The sequence below is a fragment of the Schistocerca nitens genome, chromosome 8 (genome assembly GCF_023898315.1).
Source record: "Schistocerca nitens isolate TAMUIC-IGC-003100 chromosome 8, iqSchNite1.1, whole genome shotgun sequence".
Classification (NCBI taxonomy): domain Eukaryota; kingdom Metazoa; phylum Arthropoda; class Insecta; order Orthoptera; family Acrididae; genus Schistocerca; species Schistocerca nitens.
The window spans coordinates 199,126,779-199,154,096 of NC_064621.1; the positions used below are offsets into that span (position 1 = coordinate 199,126,779).

A 27,318-nucleotide genomic window follows, 5' to 3' on the forward strand; every position below is an offset into this window, starting at 1 on the left:
GCCTTTTTTCATTTCTTTAATTGCTGAAGTGATATCATCTACAATGAAGTCTCTGGAGTACTCTGACTTTTTGGGTGCCTTCTGCTTGAGGTTTCTAAGCTTTTTCTAAACCATTCTTGTGTGTGGCTTATGTGGAGGTGCTTTGGAGAGAGAACTGATTCTATTCGCAATCTGATCTGGTGTTAGTTCAGGATCTTTTTGGGTGGGCAGTCGACTTCCTTCCAGTTTTCTCGAGAGGCTCCATGGCTCTCTGCTTGACCTCTTAAAATCCAGACTTTCTGTTTTTTGCTCCCAGTGCTCTTTACAAGCTTTGTCAAGGTGTTTTAGGAGTTCCGTAGTAGTTCCGTTGTCATTGGTGGTTAAATAGGACTGATACAGTTCTTCAGAGTCATTACTCCAGCATGGGATATATTCCCTACAGAATCCTCTAGGCATGCAATTTTTTGCTGTTGTTAAAACTGTTCCGACGAATCTTCCATCATTTTCACTTAGTGGGAGGAGCCATCTGATCATTTTATCAAGTTCTTTGAAGAATTTAGTCCAGTCTGCTTTTCTGAAGTTCCATCTTGGTCTAGGCATTGATCTGATTATAAGAATTTGAATTCCTACATCTAGGATCACTGGCCGGTGTTGGCTTTTTGGGAAATCTTCAAGGACTGTCCTCACTTTATGTAGAGGTTGTCCCTGAGAGTTCTGTGTTACAAAACATAGGTCAGGGTTTGAGTCTTTGTTCCAGGCTGCAGATTTAAATTTTACCTTGTCCTTAAGTTAAAACTAGGCTAAGGTCGTTATGTTCAGCCCAATTTGCAAGATCCTTGTCATTTTCGTCAGTATCATTGTATTTCCAATTGCTGTGATGGCTGTTGAAGTCGCCAATATATGCACTTGGATGCGAGGAAATGGAAAGGACATGAGCAGGCCAGTTATCTGCTGGAGGCTTGTAGACATTTCTTACTGTAACACCTTCAACTTGAACCAGATATCAGATGTGCGTTTTCAATGTTACTGCGTATATAGGTAGCGCAGCGGTAGGGCTGGTGGTATGTAGCTCCCAGGACTTCATAGCTAGCAACACGTCCTCTCAAATACAGTCTTTGCTCGTTATCTATATGAGTTTCTTGAATGACTGCACATCTACGTTGTTTTCGAGTAGCACATGAGAGAGATGATGTGATTTAAATCGACTGAGCCCTTCAACATTGTGCTGTAAAATTCAAATGTTATGGCTCATGTGTCTGGTTTGTTGTTTCTGAGAAGAACCGTTGTGAAGTAGTTCTGCTTTCATGTTTAAGCCAGGAGATGTGTAGTAGATACGTCTGGCTGCCAGCTCATACTCATTTAGCACCGTCCAAGGGGATATGTGCAGCTTAAGGTGTGCTGCGACGTGAACGGAACCCATATGTAGTGATAGCCAGGATCAGCCTAGTAAAGTCTGAACACTTTTGATTGATTCTGAACAATACTAATTGCGTGTAATGGTAGCAGACACTTAGTGGGCACTTCTGAGTGGTTCTGAACTTTGGATGGAGCTGGACCATTGGGCATTTCAGACTGCTGGATTCTGGACCAATGGAAAGTCTACTGTACTTCATTATCACATAAGGTAGTGCCAAAATTCCCCAATGTCATTCTAGCCACTCATTTAACTCTGTCAAGATGTGGACAATGTACTATAAAAGAAGTCATGACACTAACTGCATACATAAAATGATCACAGAACTCTTGTCAGTGCAGCAAACATACAAATGCTGGGCTAACAAACGGTAGAATGTAAGATGGTGTGAAAAGTATCTACTGTCACTAAAATTCCTCTTACACATACTGCCTGCAACCTTTTCATTACACCCACATTATCCAAGATCTGTATGTGCTTTCCAATACATTATAAGCTGATAGTTGGTGTATCATAGTGGATGCTCTATCTGAATGAAAATAATTCAGTCGGTTGTTGGAAAACAATTGAATGATTCAGTTGTAGCTTTACATATTGGCTGGATCATTCGTTTCTTTTGAGTGAAATTAGTCTTTGGGTGCAACAGAATGAAAAGAGTCAGCGCAGCCCAGCACATTAACTTTGGAGCAGAAACACTGAATCGCTTTGCCATTGTTAGTTAAATTATTATTGTTGGTTGTGCTCTGATATCACTTGTCACTGTTACTGCCGTTTCGATGTGTGCTTTCTACTGAATGCCAATAAGTAGCTTTAAGTTCAGTTTTTCATTCATGTTTATGAATAGGCATTACTTTAATAGGGAACTTTGTCCTAGATAAAAAATTACCCTCCAGATAATACGAATGTGGTATACAGTACCTGCAAAGATGATCCAAATTACGAAACTACTTTGTTAAAGAAATGAATTTAAAAAAAAAAATTATGAATGATTACAAATATTTATCAGGGAAATAAAAATCCTGACAAGTGACAGTCCCAGCTAAAAAGCAAATAATTAAGTCACCAAACAGATTAAAAATTTTTATGTTGTATGCTTTCTGTTCATTTTACCTCAGAATTTACCAAAATAGAATTATGCTGATTAGTGCAAACCAGTGAGGGGGGTGGGGGTGGGGGGCAGGTGTGTGTGTGTGTGTGTGTGTGAGTGAGAGAGAGAGAGAGAGAGAGAGAGAGAGAGAGAGAGAGATTGCTTCAGTAAATCCAAATAGAAAAGTAATTGTTCATTTACTTAAATTTATAATGTAGCAACAATTATTAACATTCCAAAAGCAACCAAAAAATTTCATATTTAATGACAAAAGTACAAAAAAATTTGTATTTAACTACATAAATTTTGAAAATATTTCATTTTTAGAAATATCCTCCTTATTTGCCTCCCCTTGACATAAGTTACAATATTGGTCTCTAAAAAAGTCATGGAATGTAAGTGAAATCACTCAAACCTGGGAACTGAGAGAACACATTCATAGAAATGCATCGGTTGTCTCATATTAAGTGAAACCACAAACCTGGAAAGTGAGTGAAAACATACATATACCTGACATGACCACAGAGACTAGATTTATTCAGTTGTCTTATTCAACTGGGAAAAAAGAGAGAGAATGAAAAAACAATTGACTGACCTAACAGCTGTTAAAACCAGTCCGCTGTCCCATCATTACTACCTTACACAAAATCCCCCCCATTTTCCACCACTACAACACTCTAACTGAAGACTACCAGTTCCAATGTGCTACTGGCTAGGATATGCTTAAAATTTTTATCAGATTTGTGTTGATGATCCACCTTGTATCTATAAGTAATCTTCATCTCCTTTTTTTGCTACTTACATATGAATTTATGATGAAGTAGCTACTGAACTCGTGGATCACATATGGCACCTTAACTACCAATTCACCTTTTGCAAACTTCATCACACACAATAATTTCTGTGTGTAATTGCCTTTTGCCTACAGACAATCACGAGTGATACTGTGACTCCTCATACAACTTTCTGACTTGTGATGTTAGGACTATGAAATATCTTTTGAAGTTCATGAGAAATACAATAGGCTGGTAATGATCTGTGCTTATCATCATTCTTCTCATTTAATTAGATTGTACATACTGACCATGTGTAGGCAATGAACCACAACTTACCTTCTTTGGCAATTTAGCACCTGTAGTAGCAATGCTGTTACGGGCCTTTGCCCTCCTCCTATTCACAAAGTCTAGAACAGGCTGCTGAGGAGCACTAGAGAGCTGTTCCAGCTTCCTCTTCCGGTTTATTGAAGCCTAAGGGCAAGCAAACAAAAATTAGGTCCTTATATACTTCTTGGCAGCTTTTCTTTAAAGATAAAATAATTAACAGAAAGGAGGAGATGAACTGTGCTTAATTCTGGCAACTGCGTAACAGAGACTTAATCTGAAAGGCACTTGATAGTATGTTACAACAACAAGAGGAAGTTGTTAGCTAGACTTCATAATCTAATATCTATTTACATTATTTTAAAATCACACAATCGATAGGGGATATTATCTCAGGTGAACACTTAACTGAGAAACGAATCAAATCTGACATTAACCTGAAAAAAGTTAGGTGAATGCCTTGCAACTTACGCCATGAAAGTAGAAAGAGATATGAGACCCATCACTCTTTAATATAAATTAAGTATTTAAATGCAGTTAAGTCTTAAATGATATATTATAGTAACATGTAAACTAATTTCGTGTGCAACCTTTCAGCAAAAAGTTTAGTCTCCAACAATTTCACTAAATAATTTCACACTCAATATAAAGTCCATAGGGGTCAATATCCTGCTGTTGAACTCAACTGAGAGGGTAGTGTCTCGAATGCAAATGCACTTAGTGTACAACCTATTACACACACATGTGAGAAGTATTTACCGTTCCGATGTGTTATGTTATGATGCTGCAACATTTTATGATGTAGATGATATTTTTTCACTTCTGAAAAGCATGTGACTCAGGATTACGGCAACATGTATCAACAAAAGTACAGGTGTATAGAGTATCTAATGAAATTTGAATGGATTATGGATTTCTTGATAGGAGGATGCTGCATTTTATCTGGGATGAAGGGTCATGAACAATTCTAGATGTAAAATCAGTGGTGGCTCATGGAAGTGGATATGTAAGGACAATATTAATAGCAACCTCATATTTTTTGCAAATGATGGAACTTTCAATAATGAAGGACATATCTGAAAAAGTTGCACAAATATCCATCAGATTTTGGTAAGATTTCGAAGTATTGCAAACACCGGCACTTGCTCCAAACATTCATAAATTTAATAAAGTGGACATCACAAAACACAGAAACATAGTACCCCATGACTACAATATCAATGAGTCACAACCAGAATCAGTCAACTCATGCAATTACATAGATGTAACTATCCGTGGGAATACTAATTGGAATGATCACATAGGGTCTGCTGTAGGCAGGCAGACTTTGGTTCATTGGAAGGGTGATGGGAAAAAGTGGGAACCAGTCCAGAAAGAATATTACTTATGAAAAATTCTTGCAACCTGTCCTAGGATACTGGCCAAGTGTGTGAGACTCATAACACACAGACTGTCAGGGTACACTGAACATATACAACGGACAGCATGAATGGTCAAAGGTTTGTTTGACTCTCATGTGACTGTCATATGAAAATGCTGAAAAGCCTGAACTTGCAGACACTTTGAAGATGCCAACTATACCTCAAGTACTGCTAATAATGTGGTTTCAAGAACTAGTTTATGCAAAGAATATACTACAGCCCCTAAATATCACTGCAGTAGGGACGGCGAAGAAATTAATACATTGAACAATGGGAAATATCCTCTGTCATTATTTGCTGAGTATGTCAAACTTAGCAAAACTTTAACTACAGCTCACAGAAATTTCATGTGATATATTCCATAACTTATCAGGTGAAGCTGAAGACAATTTTAGAGTCATCACTCAAACATGCTCCTTTCTTGGCTTCATTCACATAAAAATTTGATGCATATACTGCAGAAGACTTCCCCCCCCCCTCCCCACCCTGCCTGTATCCGTCTCTTCCATCCCCATCTCTCTGCCCACTTCATCCTCCCACCTCTACCTGTCTATCTACTCCTCCATACCCTCTCTGTCTCTTCACATCCTCCTCTCCCCCTCTCTGTTCATCATCTACACCCTGTCTCTTTGAACATATCTCACTCCCCCCCCTCCCTCTCTGTCCAAATCTTTATCCCACCTTCGCTTCCCATCTACTCCTCCTCCCCCTCTTTCTGCGTATCTCATCACCAACTATCTCTGCCTATTCTCTTCCTCTCCACCTCTCTGCCCATTTCCTCTAGCCCCTACCCACCTCTGTCCATAGCCTTTTCCTCCCTTGTTTCTTCTGTCCATCTCCTCCCCCCCCCTTCTATTATTGTCCATCTCATCCTCCCCTTGTCTGTATCAATCTCTTCCTGCCCCCTTGTAGGTGACCTCCTTCTTCCCACCAGACATGCTATTCATCTCCTCCCCCCCCCCTCCTCCTCCTCCTCTTGCCCCTATCTCTGTCCCTCCTCTCCTTCTCACCTCTGTCTGTCCATTCACTTCTGAACCCCCCTGCCTTCCTTCTACCCTCTCTCTGTCCACCCCTCCTGCTCCCCCTCTGTCCTTGTCCATACCCTCCAGCTCCCTCTCCATGTCTCTCCCCTCCTCTAGCCCTCTCACTACTTTTCCAACATCTATAAAACAGGTCACTACAACTGTCAAAACACGATTGTCGTGCCAAGCAGCCTATATGTCAGGGGCTTAAAAACTCCCTCACCCACCCCTGACATGTAGACTGTCCTGAAAAGCAGGTCGATAAGGCAGGCCCATACTACTACAACACAACACACCTGTCATGCAGGACAGCCTACACATCAGGAGCTGGAAAAGTTGTTTCTTGCCTCTGACTACGGCTGCATTGCAAAACAGATCTGTAAGGCAGGATGATACTGTTCCCACCACGTGCCTGTTGTGTGGGGCAGCCTAGGAGCCACAGGCTGGATAAAACACATTTTTACCTGTATCTCCTTATAAACCCCACTGTGATGATACTCTCGAGGCCTTCTGTCTCTGTACCAAATTTGCTTGAAAGTGATACAGGGGTTTTGGAGGAGATCCTGGTCATACATACGTACATACACTCACTCTCATATTTCAGGTAAAGAAAAATTATGCCAGAGTTACTAACTAATTCTCAACAAAATTCAAGTTCTAGATAACAACCTTTTTAACAATTAAGAGACATAAGATTTCAATCTTGGCTAAACTGGAGTAAATGTTCAAACGTTTCCCTATCGTAATACTGCTATGCACATCTACCAAACCGCAGTGCTACAAACAAGGTCATGTCATCGATGAAAAATGTCCATCATTGCCCTCAAGGAAATACTTTGAAGATCCTACTCCCTAGCAATTGCACAAGAAACTACCACGAAACCTTCACGAAGATCCAGTCAACACTAGATAAGGACCTCATGATGTCTAATGGACCCATAGGCAGAGAACAATTTGTGAACATTAAGTGAAAGGACAAATAAACGAAAGCTACACACAATTCCTAACATTAGAAATGATGTTTAATAAAGTGATATTTTCATTGCTTTAATCACTAGCTGTTTCCTTAATAACATAGCTGTTAAGATAAAGTTATAATCATTCAGTAAAGGTAAGTTATTTCTAACACTAAATAAACAGAAATGAAAATCAAATCAATGCACATTTAAAGGGGCACTTGACACTGGCAGTCTGCTTGGCAATAATCTATACACACTATTTCAGATGGAAACTGAAATATATTAAGAGGTAACAGTATGGAACATCCTGAAGGGAAAAGTTAGACAAACATAAACACACACTGTATTGTCAATATTTTCTAAGATACAGCTACCTGTAAACTGACAGGTTTTCTTATGTTAGTCCCTTGAGTGTACAAACTACTGGCACAGAAACGCACACACTGCATATACAAAGAGTGTCTCACTGTCCCAACTTGTCCAATTTAAAAACAGTGGTGCAATTTACTGGATAAGTTTATAATTCACCAAACTATTTACACGTTCATTGCAGGTCAATGCAGTTTACGCCAACAGTCACAGTGATGGAAATGCAAGAGCTATTCCAGTAGTTCTGACCTTTTCAGAAAGAAACATTCATCAACAGAATGGTGTTTGCAAGGACTTGGCCAAAGGAAAATAACCACACTCACTCACTGCCACCAATGTTGTATCACAGTGACAGGCCCAATAAGGTGTAATGAAGTAGAAAATATACAGCACAACACATAACTGGAGAAGGGTATCTGCACAACTGGAAACCACACACACACACACACACACACACACACACACACACACACAATTCTCTCAAAGTGGCAAGTGAAAATGTTGTGCACAGTAAATTTCACCATAATTTTCAATTAATGTACAGTATGGTACCAATTATAAATTTTTTGATATAATTATTGTAGACAATAGTCTTATAGGAGTGTGGTATCTACAATGCCTGCAAACTCCATATTACTGGAGTATCGTTAGCAACAAGGGTCTGAATCTACATGTAACACAACGGAGACCACATACATGGTGGGGAAAGTAAAAACAGCCTGGATGACTGGATATGATTAAATATGAATGTATGCATGTAACAACACAACGTGTACAAGTGCCACATGAGCCATACAGCTGGCCGAATCTTTGAGCACATTTACACAATCTTCAAGCCTGACAGAGTTGTCAGCAGAGTTCAGTCTGGTTGTGACACTAGCTGGTCACCCAGATCACCAGATATGTCAGTGTGTGATTATTTTGTATGGCTAGCCTTTGAGCCTAAGGTGTATCACAACAATCCTTATTGTCTTCAAGAACTGCAACATAACATTTTGGATGAGATTGCAGCAATTCCAGCGTCCAGCTTCGATCTGCCATGAGCAACTTGCTGACCAGGACCCAAAATGCCAAGAGATGAATAGTGGTCATTTTCAACACCTATCATAGTCAGGTTAGTACTGTATTTCCTTCTCTCTGTTGTGTTTCTTTGTACCGTGGAACTCTGTTCTCCGGGACCACATTTACTTGCCACACCCTATCTATTTCAGAAGAACAGCGGTACAGCTCTTTATTTAAACCTATCTAGCACCCAACTGAACTACTTACTTCAGAGTTCTTGCATGAGCACCAACACCACCCTAATTTTCTGCACTAGATTATTGTTTCTGGGTTTGGTTTAAGACTGAAATATAATGGCGAAAAGTACAAATATCATGAGAATTTCTTGTTCATATTTTAATCTTTGTATATATAATAAACAAAATGAATACACCAGCTCCAATTAGCAATACAGTATCTGTCTATAAGGTGTGATCAAAAAGAAACAAGCTGGAAGCATAATTAAAGAAATCAGTACCTGTATGTTAGAAGTATTGACCCTGGCTGTTGAGACACTTGTCCCACTGTGACACAAGGCGATGAATGGCTGTCTTGTAAAACTCCCGGGGCTGTAATGTTAACCAGTTCCGCACATACAGCTGGACATCGTCGTCCAAGGTGAATAGTTTGCCCCTACGCTGGCAATTGTCTTTGACCAAAATGGTCCCCTTCTGATTCACTTCCTGCAGCACAAGACAACAGTGAATGCCCAGCATTACTTGCAAATGTTGACCACCCTTTGTCAAGCGATCAAATCAAAATGAACAGGCAATCTTACACATGGGGTCATTCTGCTTCACAACAATGCAAAGCCTCATACAGCCAACACAGTCGCGGCACTACTGCAGAAATTCAAATGGGAGCTTCTCGGCCACCCTCCATACAGTCCGGAGCTCTCTTCCTGTGATTACGCCATTTTTGGTCCCCTTAAAAAGGCTCTGAGAGGCAAACAATTCAATTCACCTCGGGTGACGACATTCAGCTGTATAAGCGAAACTGGTTAACATCACAGCCCCTGGAATTTTGAGACGCCATTCGCCGCCTTGTGTCACAGTGGGACTTGTGTCTAAACAGCCAGGGTCAATACTTCTAACATACAGGTACCGGTTTCTGTAATTATGCCTCTGGCTCATTTCTTTTTGAACGCCCCTTATACACAAGCTGCCAAAGAAAATGGAGTTGACAGCAGCATTACTATGAACTGCCAAGTGAGTCTTTAATAAAACAAGTATTGACCTGTTATTTCGCTTTCACTTTTAGTATTTCTAACTCCCACAGTGGGAAACAGTTGTGTACAAAAACAGCTCAAATGTAAAGACATGTCTGGTATGATGTTTTGTTTTCTATTTCAAATGTTCAATGTCATTATATTTTCCTCCTGACTGGCCCTGTGAAACCACTATGTGTGGGTGGAAATCTACTAATGGTATTTCAGTTACTTAGTGCGATATATTTCTACACTGATCATTATCAAATCCAGCTGCTCAAAGCTCTTACCTGAGAGTAGCGACGGGCACAACGCTTCACAGACTCTGTGTTGAGTGGCTGGCGGTGGTATTGCATCCAGTTCTCAACGAGGAAGTTGGCTGGCGATGGATCAGTGCAAACAGGCCCTTGAGTTGCCAGAACCAGCTGGCTTTCGAGAGCTACTTTTTCCTCCCTTGACCATTCACCATCCGCCAGTAAACTGTTCAGGTCTGTTACGAGGCTCTGCAAACAGCCAATGTTCACACAATATTTGGACATACAAAAAATAGGTGCCTAAGCATATATTGCACAAAACTGCATGTTTACGAAGTTCCACAACTACTATCCTTAATATGACACACTAAAGAATCTATAATACTCACAGCTGTGTTAGAATACCCAGTTTATCTTACAGGTCTTAGGAAATAAACAGAATGGTATTTCTTTCTCTTTCTTCCTTTCTTTTCAACCATATGAAATACTTTTAAACTGGGCATAAGAGCATTGCTATTTATAAGTAAATATTGTTGCACTGAACGAAAATAGCATTCACAAATCAGATACATATGACAAGTTGAGCAAATTACATTTAACACAGAGTCACACAAGTGCTAGCAAATGGTGTATGCTCCAAGTGACACCTTGTGGTTAAGCTTCTGCAACTACTTGTGACATGGCTGGTGCATATTATGCATACATTGCTCCATCCCCCCCGCCCCCCTCCCCTCTCTCTCTCTCTATCCCCAGCATCAGACAAGCACATGTTTGTTCCTCAGTTTTATTAAATACTTCATTTTTTGACACAGTAAATCTTTGCAGAGATTTTGTTTTGCTACACAACTCTGTTGAGGCAGGAATGCTTTTCACTTACAGTAAAATCTCGTTTTCACTTGACTTTTTCATACTTTTTACATTTGTTTTTGCTGGTCCCAACAGCAGACCTATTCTCTCAATGCAATGCTTTCCTGCCATTAATGATTCCATGTTGCAACATTTCCCCATTTTAAATTTTCTTTGACATTTCAGAACCTATAACACTTATTTGCAAAAAAGTGCATTGTATTCCTACTCAAAGTCAGCCCTGGAGCAAAGCGAAAACATAGACTATGCGCAAAGTTAGTGATCATGTAACATAGCCTTAGTGCAGTAAGCAAGATTTTACTGTCATCGTACTGGGTCACGACCATCTGTATTATAGGTTTGCAGTGTTTGGAAAGGTAGGAAAGTATTCTGAGTCACTGCCTTAATGATAACAATAATCAAACAATAGTGATTCTAGTAGCGGCCTTCCTTCCACTCATTGCATTGTATTACAACAGTTTTAATTTAATTTTCACCGTCATTTATACAAATAAACACCGCTTTTAAAGACTACCGTTTCTCTAATGGACTTTCACAAATCGTTGTTACTTCTATGAGAAACATGCTTATCTGTACTATACATGCAGTCTTAGATTTGTGCAACCGGATGTCAGACGTAAATATTCCTGCTTCAGATACTCTGTAACATGATGACAATTCCTGCCCTCTTTCTCACCCCCAAGAAATCCCTGAGCTTTGTGACATCCTTGTCTGCAAAAAGCTGTACATTTTAGTGCCTACTGTTCTCTGACTATGAAGACTGCAAACTTTGCTGTTTTGACCAATATTGTGTTACAAGTTTTACCGACCATAATTTTATAATTATTATCAATAGTAAGTCTCACATTATAATGTGGTTTCACGAAAGACTTTTGCTTCCATGTTTTATTTACACCACTCGACATGATCGGAATGAAAAGAGAAACCCACGCGCATTTGTGTGTGTCAGCACTCAGCCACTGCCTTTGTGATTATCATGAAAGCAGTGGTCAAATGCTAACACACACAAATGCATGTTCCCTTCTTCTTTCTGATCATCTCCAATGGTGAAAATAAAACACAGAAGCAAAAGTCTTTCGTGAAACTGCATTAAAAAGATATTCATGTTGTAATATGGGACTTATTATTGATAATCATTGTAAAATTATGGTAAATGAAACTGTTAAAACAATATTGGTTAAAACACTTAAGTTGGGAGTCTCTATAAACAGAGAACAATAGCCACAAAATCTACAGCTTGTTGCTGACAAGGAGGTCACTCGGCCCAAAAATGTCCTGGGCAAGAAAGAGGGTGGAAATTGTCGTCATGTTGTGGAGCATCTTGAGGAGGAATGTTGATGTCTGACATTAGGTTGTATCAACCCAAGGCTGTGTCCCTAGTACGGATTGGCATATTTCACTTGGAAGTAACAATGATTCATGAAAGCCCATTATACAGACGGCTGTCTACAAAAGTGGTGTTTATTTGTATACATGACTGAATTTAAATTAAAGATGTTGTAACAGAACACAATGAGCAGAACAAAGGTTGCTACTAGAGTCATTACTGTCAGGTTGTTTAAGTTGCTGCAACTGTAAACAGAAGACAGTCAACAGCAGATTATCTGAATCACGCCAGCACTGTCATAAAAAGAACTAGGCAAGAAGTCTTCTTGTCATTAAAAAATATAAAAATGATTACTGTATATTTAATTAAAGATTTTGAAACAAAATGCGCCATACGATTAAACATCACTAACAGTAGTTAGTAAAACAGTGTATATGTGGACAACAAAAAAATTCCCGGTCAAAAACACGCTTTTTCTTGGGTGAAAATACCCTATACTCCTTACGAAAGTACACATTTTCCGTGTTAAGTGACAACATACTTTCCCTCAGAGCTGTAAAATTTATCAATCCCTTGAATGGCGAAGGTTTTATACAACACCACATAACTTTCCGACACTTCAGGAAACAAAACCAGCAACACACAAGGCATTTTGGAAACGTCTTTGATGTTCCATAACATTTACCCCCCCATGAACCATGGACCTTGCCGTCGGTGGGGAGGCTTGCGTGCCTCAGCGATACAGATGGCCATACCATAGGTGCAACCACAACGGAGGGGTATCTGTTGAGAGGCCAGACAAACATGTGGTTCCTGAAGAGGGGCAGCAGCCTTTTCAGTAGTTGCAGGGGCAACAGTCTGGATGATTGACTGATCTGGCCTTGTAACATTAACCAAAACGGCCTTGCTGTTCTGGTACTGCGAACGGCTGAAAGCAAGGGGAAACTACAGCCGTAATTTTTCCCGAGGTCATGCAGCTTTACTGTATGATTAAATGATGATGGTGTCCTCTTGGGTAAAATATTCTGAAGGTAAAATAGTCCACCATTCGGATCTCCGGGCGGGGACTACTCAAGGGGACGTCATTATCAGGAGAAAGAAAACTGGCGTTCTACGGATCGGAGCGTGGAATGTCAGATCCCTTAATCGGGCAGCTAGGTTAGAAAATTTAAAAAGGGAAATGGATAGGTTAAAGTTAGATATAGTGGGAATTAGTGAAGTTCGGTGGCAGGAGGAACAAGACTTTTGGTCAGGTGAATACAGGGTTATAAATACAAAATCAAATAGGGGTAATGCAGGAGTAGGTTTCATAATAAATAAAAAAATAGGAGTGCGGGTTACCTACTACAAGCAGCATAGTGAACGCATTATTGTGGCCAAGATAGACACAAAGCCCATGCCTACTACAGTAGTACAAGTTTATATGCCAACTAGCTCTGCAGATGATGAAGAAATTGAAGAAATGTATGACGAGATAAAAGAAATTATTCAGGTAGTGAAGGGAGATGAAAATTTAATAGTCATGGGTGACTGGAATTCGTCAGTAGGAAAAGGGAGAGAAGGAAACATAGTAGGTGAATATGGATTGGGGGGAAGAAATGGAAGAGGAAGCCGCCTTGTAGAATTTTGCACAGAGCATAACTTAATCATAGCTAACACTTGGTTCAAGAATCATAAAAGAAGGTTGTATACCTGGAAGAATCCTGGAGATACTAAAAGGTATCAGATAGATTATATAATGGTAAGACAGAGATTTAGGAACCAGGTTTTAAATTGTAAGACATTTCCAGGGGCAGATGTGGATTCCGACCACAATCTATTGGTTATGAACTGCAGATTGAAACTGAAGAAACTGCAAAAAGGTGGGAATTTAAGGAGATGGGATCTAGATAAACTGAAAGAACCAGAGGTTGCGGAGAGTTTCAGGGAGAGCATAAGGGAACAACTGACAGGGATGGGGGAAAGAAATACATTAGAAGAAGAATGGGTAGCTCTGAGGGATGAAGTAGTGAAGGCAGCAGACGATCAAGTAGGTAAAAAGGCGAGGGCAAATAGAAATCCTTGGGTAACAGAAGAAATATTGAATTTAATTGATGAAAGGAGAAAATATAAAAATGCAGTGAATGAAGCAGGCAAAAAGGAATACAAACATCTCAAAAATGAGATTGACAGGAAGTGCAAAATGGCTAAGCAGGGATGGCTAGAGGACAAATGTAAGGATATAGAGGCTTGTCTCACTAGGGGTAAGACAGATACTGCCTACAGGAAAATTAAAGAGACCTTTGGAGAGAAGAGAACCACTTGTATGAATATCAAGAGCTCAGATGGCAACCCAGATCTAAGCAAAGAAGGGAAGGCAGAAAGGTGGAAGGAGTATATAGAGGGTTTATACAAGGGCGATGTACTTGAGGACAATATTATGGTAATGGAAGAGGATGTAGACGAAGACGAAATGGGAGATAAGATACTGCGTGAAGAGTTTGACAGAGCACTGAAAGACCTGAGTCGAAACAAGGCCCCGGGAGTAGACAACATTCCATTAGAACTACTGATGGCCTTGGGAGAGCCTGTCATGACAAAACTCTACCATCTGGTGAGCAAGATGTATGAGACAGGCGAAATACCCTCAGACTTCAAGAAGAATATAATAATTCCAATCCCAAAGAAAGCAGGTGTTGACAGATGTGAAAATTAGCGAACTATCAGTTTAATAAGTCACAGCTGCAAAATACTAACGCGAATTCTTTACAGACGAATGGAAAAACTGGTAGAAGCCGACCTCGGGGAAGATCAGTTTTGATTCCGTAGAAATGTTGGAACACGTGAGGCAATACTAACCTTACGACTTATCTTAGAAGAAAGATTAAGAAAAGGCAAACCTACGTTTCTAGCATTTGTAGACGTAGAGAAAGCTTTTGACAATGTTAACTGGAATACTCTCTTTCAAATTCTGAAGGTGGAAGGGGTAAAATACAGGGAGCGAAAGGCTATTTACAATTTGTACAGAAACCAGATGGCAGTTATAAGAGTCGAGGGGCATGAAAGGGAACCAGTGGTTGGGAAAGGAGTGAGACAGGGTTGTAGCCTCTCCCCGATGTTATTCAATCTGTATATTGAGCAAGCAGTAAAGGAAACAAAAGAAAAATTCGGAGTAGGTATTAAAATTCATGGAGAAGAAGTAAAAACTTTGAGGTTCGCCGATGACATTGTAATTCTGTCAGAGACAGCAAAGGACTTGGAAAAGCAGTTGAACGGAATGGACAGTGTCTTGAAAGAAGGATATAAGATGAACATCAACAAAAGCAAAACGAGGATAATGGAATGTAGTCAAATTAAATCGGGTGATGCTGAGGGAATTAGATAAGGAAATGAGACACTTAAAGTAGTAAAGGAGTTTTGCTATTTAGGGAGTAAAATAACTAATGATGGTCGAAGTAGAGAGGATAGAAAATGTAGACTGGCAATGGCAAGGAAATCGTTTCTGAAGAAGAGAAATTTGTTAACATCGGGTATAGATTTAAGTGTCAGGAAGTCGTTTCTGAAAGTATTTGTATGGAGTGTAGCCATGTATGGAAGTGAAACATGGACGATAACTAGTTTGGACAAGAAGAGAATAGAAGCTTTCGAAATGTGGTGCTACAGAAGAATGCTGAAGATAAGGTGGGTAGATCACGTAACTAATGAGGAGGTATTGAATAGGATTGGGGAGAAGAGAAGTTTGTGGCACAACTTGACTAGAAGAAGGGATCCGTTGGTAGGACATGTTCTGAGGCATCAAGGGATCACAAATTTAGCATTGGAGGGCAGTGTGGAGGGTAAAAATCGTAGAGGTAGACCAAGAGATGAATACACTAAGCAGATTCAGAAGGATGTAGGCTGCAGTAGGTACTGGGAGATGAATAAGCTTGCACAGGATAGAGTAGCATGGAGAGCTGCATCAAACCAGTCTCAGGACTGAAGACCACAACAACAACAACAACATTTACAATACATATTCTCATATTACGGAAGTATAAACACAAATCCCACGAAAAATCGCACTAAAATCGAGATTCTGATGCGCTTCTGTCAGCCAATTATAGTTCATAACATGTGATCCTGCCAGCCACTGACAGCAGAAACTCAAGAGAAACCCAATAACAACATCATTAAGTAGTGTGAATACACATATTGGAAAAGTTAATGGTTTAACTTAATATACATACAGCATACAGTATAACTACAAGAAAAGCTAAGCTTTCATGTCACAGCTTAAATTGTAGTGGCTGAATATTTCTGACAAGCACAATTATAATTTTCACTGCCGTGCACCAAACATTTCATGAGTCACCTGGCTGGATACAACTATGTTCTGCCCAGCACTTTGACTTTTCCATAGAAACGTCAATTACGAGTGAAACTGCTCAAGAACTCACTTTCCTCTCTCTCTCAGAACAATTATAATTCTTCCCACTGTTGTTGCATAATTTTTAATCTATGAAAGAACTAAAATAAATATGAAAAACTAACCTTGAAACTTGGTCTTTCTTAACGTGTGTTACCCTCTAAGATATAAGGCCAGTCCAAAAAACTCCAGAACATTTGTAATTTCACACCAATGGTTATTTGGAGCGAAATGCGGTTAGCATACCTGCAAACTCCTGTGTTTAATGTGTAACAGCTGGAAGTTTTACTGTTGTATGTCTGTTAGCTATTGCTCAGTGATGTAGTGAGTAGAAAGTTGTATTGCACAGTTCATGAATTTCGAAATGTCAGAGTCAGAAGTGCAATGCATCTGCATTAAATTTTATGTGAAACTAAAAAAAACTTTTACAGACACACACCAAATGATGCAGGAACCCTACAGTGATGAGTGCTTAAGCCTTAATTGGTGTTATGAATGGTTCACACGGTTTAAAAATGTCCAGACAGAAGTTACAGATGATCCTCATTCAGGATGCCCTTCAGCGTCTACCAATGATGCTCAGGTCAGGGATGTTAATGAAATTGTGTGTGCAATTGAATACTGACTGTCAGAGAAATTGCAGAAGAATGTAACATTTCAGTGGATTACGTCATGAAATCCTGACACAGCATCTTGGAATGCATCGTATTGCTGCCAAGTTCGTCCCACGCTCAAGTCAAGACCAGACAGACATTCGTCTTGCAATCTGTGAATGGCTTTTGGACTGCGCAGATGAGAATGAGATGCTCCTTAAGAGAATCATAGCTGGTGATGAGATGTGGGTCTATAGTTATAATGTTGAGACCAAGGTTCAGTCTCCACAATGGATTTGGAAAGGTTCTAAAGTCCAAAGAAACCTCATCAGGTCAGGTCAAATACCAAAGCCATGCTGATAATTTTCTTTGACTTTGAAGGATTAGTTCATAATGAATTTGTGGCACAGGGACGAACTGTTAATCGATGGTAATATTGGGACGTGTTGCGATGCCTGTGTGAAAGTGTGAGAAGGAAACGGCCTGAAGTGTGCTGAGACAATTCATGGCGCCCACATCACAATAACGCACCTGCACATTCATCCCTGTTGGTTCGTGACTATTGCACAAAAAATAAAATCACTGTGTTGTCTCATCCTCCGTGCTCTCCAGACCTGACACCTGCAAACTTTTTTTTATTTCCAAACTTGAAAACCCATCGAAAGGACGAAGATTTGCAACGACACACAAGATAAAAGAAAATTTGCGGACAGCGCTCCGCGTGATCCAACAAAAGGTGTACCGAGACTGCTTCTGGAAGAGGAAATGGCATTGGGAGTGGTGTATTAGTTGCGGAGAAGAGTGTTTCAAAAGAGACCATGCAATAGAAGGTAAGCAAGGAAAAATTTTATGGACGAAGTTCCAGAATTTGAACAGGCCTCGTACATCAGACACAAACGTGCCAGTAAAATTTTAAATAATGGCATACCGTATTTACTCGAATCTAAGCCGCACTCGAATCTAAGCCGCACCTGAAAAATGAGACTCGAAATAAAGGAAAAAAAATCTCCCGAATCTAAGCCGCACCTGAAATTTGAGACTCGAAATTAAAGGGGAGAGAAAAGTTTTAGGCCGCACCTCCAAATCGAAACAAAGTTGGTCCATTGTAATATGAGACACAATTTAGGTTGAATGTATGAAGATACAACCACTGTAGTTTGGTTCGAGTCATAAGCTTAGCAGTTAAGCTTTACCGGGTAGCCATTGCTATGCACCAGGCGCTCCGTCCGTATTTATACGGGTACCCTTCCTTTTTCACGTGCTTCGTCTGGTTTGAATCGATTGCTTATTTTGCTTTGATCTGATAAGTGCCGTTTTCTTTGTTATAGGTGTTTACGTCACTCTAAGCTGCAAATGCATTACTGTACTGTGTCATGCATTGTTTGTCGCTTTCTGATAGTGCGTGTTTACAGCCTGTCGCCGCTCGCGACATGGCTTGCTTTTGTGCGCGCTGCCGCCGCTTAAAAAAGAGAGAGAGAGAGAGAGAGAGAGAGGAATCGTCTCATTAGCGAAACAATGGCAAGAGACTGCTATTTGTTGTTACTTACTTTGATAATGATCAACAGATCAACAAGAACCAAATAATAGACTTCGTATGATAGAACATGTTCTGAACGAGAGTTAGGCGAAAATTTTTCTGCGTTTGAAAATCTTTGCGGCCGCTTCTTTAGTACATCAAATTCTGCACAGAAATTTGAGTCATCTTAGATTTAAAAATCTAGTCAGTTGCCGTGCTTCATTTCTGACTGTATCACTATTAGGCATAAGAATAATACAAATATAAACATGGCACGATACGTATATTCTTCCGCGTTTGCTGTTGTCTCACTCTAGTTTCGTAGTTTATTAGGCAGACAGGATTTAAATGAGATAGCAGCAAACACGAAAGAATACAGGGCAAAATGTTTATATTAGTATTATTCTTATAGTGAAGAGAATACTGCATGTGATTCACATTTCATCAGGTTCCTATTAGCAACCATCTCTTCTCACAGGTAGGAAAAAATTCAGAACGTAGAGTTGGCCATATTGACAAACATCCCAAACAGTCTTGCCAGTCGGATTTTCGTAGTACATTGAAATTCTGCTACATTCGAAGATGAACAATACGGAATTTGTGTTTACTTCGTTGGATAATGTATGAAAATGCAGTGGTAGAAACTCGGGGCGAAGAAAAAAAAGCTCGTCTTCCACCTTTTTTTTTTTTTTTTTTTGTTAAAATTTATTAACTTGATGCAGAGGTTTTGGCGCCAGTATTATTTGTGCCTACAAAGCATGCCTGTGTAGAGCTACATATATTAGACGCCAGAAGTTAGTTGTGGCGGCACCTACCAACATTTTTCAGAACTTCCACTTGCTTTACACTCGATTCTAAGCCGCAGGCGGTTTTTTGGATTACAAAAACCGGAAAAAAAGTGCGGCTTGGATTCGAGTAAATACGGTACATGGTTGGTCTTCTGTGACAGAAATTTTTCTACGTGGTTGGTCCTCAGTGTTAAGTTTTGAATGACAGTTCAATGCTTTGTGATTTAAGAATGCCATTGCACATTCTCATATGTAACATAATTCATCTTGTGTAGAAGGAATTTATTTTGAAAGTAATACTTCTCAAATCGCCATTCACAATATTTTCCAGAGGTGTGTTAAAAATGCAAAAAGTAGTGCTGTCGTGGTCATCAAAATAAGGCCCATGAGAAAGATGCATTGAAAGCATTTTGTTGTCAGAAAGTATTGCACAGTGTTTGACACATTTTGCTGTCGGCAAACACCTGTGTGTGCACTGTGTTTTGTTGTTGCAAATGGTGCACTTTTTTGCAATTTAAGTTTTATTTTGTTGTTTCTCTGTCGTTTATGTTTTACTGCTGTAGTATCATTCTGCGGTAGCGTGCTAAAGCAAAATTCTTTACAATAGTAATCAGTTCTAACCAGTCAAAATTAGAAAAGTTTAACTGCAAACAAAAACAATGAAAAATTCCCAGAATTCTAAAAGATTCCTGGATGGAAAAGTTCCTGTGTTTTTCCCAGCTGTCCGGGGGGTATACACCCTGTAAAATTTAATATTCTACCTTTTCCATATGCTGACTACTTCTTTGAATGCAACAAGGGAGCTGTAATTCTATGATTAAAAAAAAAGCACACCAGCACAAATGTAAAAGTCAGGTTGTGTAGTAACTTGATCATTGCCTATGAGTGAAGATTAGAAGATAGGAATTGCAGTTCTGTGGAAGGAAAAAATGAACATTCTACAACACGTAGACTTGCATCTCGATTGCAAGTTCAATTAGAGAAGGACCTAGGACTTTCTGCTTCCACCATGAACATGACTGTGAGAAATCAGCCCAACAATGACGCCAATGCAAGACAGTCCGGTTCCATGGCAAAACGTGTAAATACATTCAATCATCAGCATGTGCTCATTTGGATAAACTCATTGCAGAATTGTTAGCACAAGAGCAGTAGAGACTCTACTTGAGTGCAACATACTGAGAGAAAAGGCACTTAATTTCGCTGCAAAGATGGGGATCACCAACCTCACATCATCAAATGGTTGGACTGATTGATTTAAAACATTATTTACAACCATCTGTGTGATGAAAGTTAAGTGTTGGTAGCGGAACTGTGGGCCAATGGAAAATACCACGGTGGGAAACTGAGTAAGCAGAGGATAGCCATTTTACCTATGCTCGATGCTAATGGGTCTGAAAAATTACCTCCTTTGGTGATGCATAAATTTGAAAACCAAAAGTATTAGTTAGAAAAATGCATGTCCAGAAGACTGTACTTATGCACAATAATGGCATGGACCCAAAATCTACAACCATATCACTTTTGGATGCCATGCATTATATAGCCACAGTACAGATGGCTGAGACTTCTTTAACTACTTGTAACTTTTTCGTGATAGCAGGATTTAAGTTCACCGAAAACACTGAAAGACTATTTGTCCGAGGCTATGTTTCAAGAGTATGTCTGTGTTGATTCTGTCATCAGTTCAGAGGTTTCAACAATAGATAGCATAATTGCCAACATTTTGAAGGAGGGAAGAGAGAGGTGATGGAGATGAGGTTTCAATAGATAGCATAATTGCCAACATTTTGAAGGAGGGAAGAGAGAGGTGATGGAGATGATGACCAAGAACCATTTGTGCCAAGCAGTAGTGCATCAGGTGGAGATAATGCATTTGATGCTTTGTATATGGTAGAGAGGCAAGTGAAGCTAATTGCTGTTGAAAAGAAGCAAAAACAATTATTTCGTTTTTTTTTTAAATAGGCAAAATTTAAATTGTTTTAATTTCATATTTTGAACAATAAAAAGAGAATGGCAGAGTAATTTATTCACTTTCATTTGAAATGTTTCGTATGATTTCCTCTACTTTACACTTTCCTGCATTTTACACTTTTTTGGGTCAGTCCACTGAACAGTGTAAAAAGAGGGTTTAACTGTTCTTCACACATTCCTGCATTTTACACTGTTATGAGTCAATCCACTAAACAGTGTATAAAGGGGGTTTAACTGTAATAGCCTTTTCATGTTGTATGTAGTTGTTCTTGCTCATAATTTCTAATCATACTGCACTGTTTTGACTTACAATACTACATGTATCTGTTCTAAACTGATGTGAACATAATGATTATGGATTGAAACTTGTTTAGCAATTAATGTAAAAAAACTGTGGTGAAAAAGTAGTGCAATTACTACAATTTCAAGAAACTGGATTACTGTGTCTTCACAGTAAAAATTTCACACTCCATTATGATATATCTGTTTAACTGATAAAATTCTCGGCTATAAAGATTCCAAAAGAGGAGAATTTGAAATTTCTGGGGAGGATGCACCATTCATAAGGATTTAACTAGAGATAAAATACTGTGTATGAGTGTGCAGTGTTTGGAGGAGGGAGGTGGGCGGAAGGCGGAATGGACAACCACACACTATTTTCTATTTACAATTTAACATTACTGCATATAGTAATCTGAGACACAGTCATTAAAAAGGAAGAAGAAGAAGAAGAAGAAGGCTAAAGATTGGGAAATCAAACCATGTTCTGATTAGTGGGAGACTGACATACAGCCAAAGCTAGCATATCTACAAGATTTATGAACATAAGTTCTAGTAACTGGCAAAGGGGCTGTATATTTAAAAGACAGACATGCAGACAGACAAGGAGAAAGAAGGCAGCACAGAAGGCTTGGCATAAATGTGAGGTCAACATATGTGAAAAACTAGTTCAGTTGGACAAGACCGGGAAAGACCCAGTCATGACTTTGTTGAAAGAGCTATCCTGGCACTGGGCTCAAGTGATTTAAGGTACCTATGGATAATCTTAATCATAATAAATGGAAGCAAATTTTGATCCAAAGTTCATGAACAATTTAACAGATTTTTGTCACAGTTTTGAACATTTAAGGAATGATGGAATGTATCTTGTAATGTACGTAAATATTCTGCACCCCCAATCAGAAAAGTGATAAATGTTTATTGTTGCATTATTGTTACTACGGCAGACCTAGATATGGAAAGACCAAGTAGAATATATGTTATGGGCACCCGGAAACAATTGGTCTGCCAATGACAACTGAAAAACTTCTGAAATCAAGACCACTGTACATTATTTTCCCTAATGAGCAGCAGAATGGTTTTAATGAGGTTGCAAATTCATGTGTTTACATGTTTCTTCCTGCAACTGTATCAACTGTGGACTGTCAATCTTTTAAGGATTTTAATATGTGGTTTCTGCCATTTACAGAATAAATACAAAAATAAACTAACAATAGCAATCATAATCAAACTTTAAATAGCACGACATGCAGGATCACTCGAGGAATGCTTGTTCCCATGCAAATACACACAATACACACACATTTTCTTAAACTATAGGACCATTAATAGCAAAAAATGTATTTCATCATGATATTAGTTAGGAAGTGGAAACCCAAATACTCTGGAAAATATATACAGCCTTTCACTTCATCCCACAAGCCATAGGGTTAACCAAGTCTGGAAGAAAACAATTAAGGAAAGTATAGCTGTATGCTGGATACATGTAAGTGATATTTCTCAAGCTGCTAGTTATGTTCTTACCTGATTCGAAGGGCGAAGCAGCACATGATGAGTGTTGCACACAAAATTTGGCCCAGGCACTGCATGCCGGTAATCTCGAATTTCAGCAATAATACATCCATTATAAAAGAGATCAGAGTGAGTGGTTTCAAGCAAATCCACCAGATGCACAGGTAGTTCCTCATTGTCAATGAAAGTAAGCAGCTCATCTGCGTGGTACGGCCATCGTGAAGTCTCCACAACACTCTCTGTGGCAGGAGGCATGTTGTTTGCACTGCTTGGCCCTGCACTTGTACTTGGACTGCTGCTTGTTGCAGTTGCTACAACATGAATAATGACTTCCCATAAAAAATGCAGCACAAAGTCTACCGAGCAAATAATAATGTACTATGGGAAAAGTATAAATGTAACAAGAATTTATTTTACTCAGACCACTCATTACTCAAACATAGTGAAGTACTGAACAGAATTTATTATGTTTGAAAGAAATATTTATTTCTGAAATTGACTGCCACACATGAGTGAGCTATCTTTCTAATATCCTTAAACTATGAAAGTATGTTATCATTCAAAAGTGCATATAACAGATGGCTGACCTCTGACTAACAGGATCTCTGTTACAAATAACAATTAAAAATAAAATGACATAATTGTGTCTTAAAACCAACAAATGTATCAATACGTAATTGATATTTTCAAATTTCAGCCTCCTGCAGAGAGAAACTTCAAACGTATCACTTAAGTTTGTTGGCTTGTGCCACTTTCGTTCCCTGTCAACCAGCTGTAACTTGGTGGGGTCACAAAATGATACACATCCTTGTTCTAAAATGTAGAGAACGGAACGCTGCAGTTTAACATCACATTAATATTGTGACATCATAGACGGACAGTTGCACAGGTAGGGCAAGGACAGTAGATTTACCAGTTTACGTTTTCTCGACGAAGCCGTCCTAGAATTTGCTTGAAACGATGTGCCGAGACCACACAAATCTTAATCAGAATGGACTGACTAGAATATGTTATTTGATCTAATGGTTGGGAGACACATCAATGTAATTTTATGCACACTTACATGAAGTTTTAAATTTCCACAACAACACTTAGTACAAGGACAATGTGAAGTACCATGCATCATGCTAGAACACTTGGATAACCTACACATCAAATGTCACAAGTCAAAGACTGGAATTTAGAATGACATAGATTCTCGCTACTGCTCTTCTTTCTTCAGAAAAATCAGCAGTAACTGATAAACAAATCCACAACTCCTACAGGAAATGCACAAGGTGCTTGTGAAATATAACACAAACTTTCTAACAAAATCATGTCTGCAGAAAGAATGATCTGTTACTGCAAAATAAAGGTTAATTAGACAGCGAGCACTTGCACAGATGGAGAAGGGTAAAGGAACAAATCCACTGTGGGCTTACCAAGGTAATTAATTTAGAATTTGCATTAGGTAATTTGAGAAATTACTGTAAAACTAAATCAGGATGCCTGGAGGGAAGATAACTTTGAATTGGGCTTGTCCTCCAAGAGAGTCTACTGTTTCTAGTCACTTGCCCACAAGTATAACCAAAATTAAAATGTATCAAACGTGTTTGTATATACAATATGAGGAGCTACACCTTAAGTTCACAACGCCACAAAAGAAATGTGTAAAAGCCAACCTGAAATGAGCCTGTTCACCTTTGAATTGTGAATTAAGAACAAAATTAAAGCACATTTCATTTATTACCAATGATCACTTTTTCATCATGCTGTAAAACCTTTTGGATGCCATAAGGATGACAACCCCACATACTTGTCACTTTACAAGAACGATATAAATTTTGTTTTCACTCTCCTAAATGCTATAGCAACTGCTTCACAACTAATTTTAATAGTCTCAACAACTGCCCTCTGTGTGACCAGGGTCAGAAACAATGACATGTTTCATCTTAAAATATCAGCAAATTTTACATTTAACAGTATAGACATCATACCAAACAGATACAAGATTTTACTCATAATTAAATATTTTAAGTGAACACGATTTCTTTTAAAGATCAATCAAAATATAAAACTGCTCACATGTCACATTTGTAGAACACGTGAGGTTTTCTGTTGGCTGAAAGTTCTCTTCCACTGTTTGTTTTAATTTTCGTAGCACTTCTTACAACTTGTCCCCTTTTATTCCTATTGTAATAAACAACGGAACATGTTTTGTTTTGTTTGTTTCTCCTATATTTGTAAACTGTGTTACACTTCCATATGTGTATTTGGTTCATTTTGCAACTGCATATACCATGATGTCATTTGAGTCTTACACATTGAATTAACTGATAAAAAAAGCCTTTTCTTCTTGTTATGTGTATGTGTCTACATGTATTGAATATAATAGAGGGAAACATTCCACGTGGGAAAAATATATCTAAAAACAAAGATGATGAGACTTACCAAACAAAAGCGCTGGCAGGTCGATAGACACACAAACAAACACAAACATACACACAAAATTCAAGCTTTCGCAACAAATGGTTGCTTCATCAGGAAAGAGGGAAGGAGAGGGAAAGACGAAAGGATGTGGGTTTTAAGGGAGAGGGTAGGAGTCATTCCAATCCCGGGAGCAGAAAGACTTGCCTTATGTCTGCTTGTGTCTGTGTATGTGCGGATGGATATGCGTGTGTGTGCGAGTGTATACCTGTCCTTTTTTCCCCCTAAGGTAAGTCTTTCCGCTACCGGGATTGGAATGACCCTCTCCCTTAAAACCCACATCCTTTCGTCTTTCCCTCTCCTTCCCTCTTTCCTGACGAAGCAACCATTTGTTGCGAAAGCTTGAATTTTGTGTGTATGTTTGTGTTTGTTTGTGTGTCTATCAACCTGCCAGCGCTTTTGTTTGGTAAGTCTCATCATCTTTGTTTTTAGATATGTCTACATGTATTACATGACATGTTTCGAACACATTTAGCAATTAACTCTTCATGCCTAGTAATCACTGGGTGACAAGTTTTACGTGATGTAAATAAAATGGAATACCAGGTACAATATCAAGAATTACAAAGTTCAAAGGTGTCGAAAACATATAACCTTAAATACCAGGGAGCTTGGGATACTGTCACAGGCCAAAGAACTATACTAATGCATAACGACAACATGAACACTGCAGTAGTACAGGTATATGATTATCAGCAGGTCTGTTGAGGAGAAACCACTGCTACACACTAGAAATTGTGAATCTTCTGCCAGACCTTCCTACCTCAAAATGTTGGACGTGATTCACCATGAGGGTATTAGGCTTTCAACGGGGGCTTATCGCACGAGTCCGGTTGCTAGCCTGTGTGTCGAGGCGGGAGAGCCTCCGCTGTCCATTCGGCGTCTTCTCCTCGTGGTACGGCACGCGTACAGGGCCAAGTCCACTCCTCTTTCATTGGCGTCCAACACTTTTTCCCAGCCGGCACTGGAACGTCTCTTCCGCCACCGTCCGAAGGCAACAAAGCCGTTTGGCATCCGTGCGAAGGAGAGTCTCGAGTTAGTACACCTGGAGGGCATTAAGGTACTCCACCAGGGATGGAGTAGGGGATCTCCCTGGCGACTACAAAGGCCAAGATTACTTCTTGATCTGGCTGCTTACAGGAAGTATTGTACCCCGGACCACCTTTTTAAAATTAAACTTACTGAGATTTTAGAACGCCATTCCGATTTTATTACTGTTTACACGGATGGGTCTAAACAGGGGGATTTTATGGGCTGCTCTGCTGTGTTTCCCGATACTGTCCATCGGATAGGGCTCCCAGAGCAGTTCTCCGTTTACTATGCAGAACTGTTTGCCATTCTGCAAGCATTAGAGCATATGCGCCGACATCGTGGCACGAAATTCATCATCTGCTCCGATTCCCAAAGTGCTCTACACGCTCTTGAACAGATGTACCCAGCAGATCGGATGGTGCAAGAGGTGCAGGACGCACTCCTGCTCTTGCAACAGCAGGGTAAGGATGTAATATTCTGCTGGGTTCCAGGGCACATAGGGATTCCTGGCAATGAACTTGCAGATGCGGCTGCCAAGGAGGCTTGCTCCATCCCACCTCCTGCTCACTGTTCCGTCCCCCTGCAGGCCATTACGTCTTTCGTGACTCGGAAGGTCATGCGTTGGTGGGAGGCTCAGTGGCTGGACGTTAGGGATAATAAGTTGCGAGCGGTGAAGGATTCTGTCCGACCATGGCTCACCTCCTTCCGCCACCGACGCGCTGAGGAA

At 39.5% G+C, this 27,318-nt stretch overlaps 1 protein-coding gene across 2 annotated transcripts in view; it reads right to left on the reverse strand.

The window, feature by feature from the left end:
• LOC126198837 (putative mediator of RNA polymerase II transcription subunit 26) overlaps window positions 1-27,318 on the reverse strand; it is a 308,309-nt gene that overhangs the window by 263,617 nt on the left and 17,374 nt on the right. For both annotated transcript variants that reach the window (XM_049935414.1, XM_049935415.1), the window contains exons 5-7: window positions 23,106-23,404; window positions 9,890-10,102; window positions 3,593-3,727 (exon numbers count right to left, since the gene is read on the reverse strand). In XM_049935414.1, coding sequence (XP_049791371.1) covers window positions 3,593-3,727; window positions 9,890-10,102; window positions 23,106-23,404 — 647 coding nt within the window. The remainder of the gene's footprint in view (window positions 1-3,592; window positions 3,728-9,889; window positions 10,103-23,105; window positions 23,405-27,318) is intronic.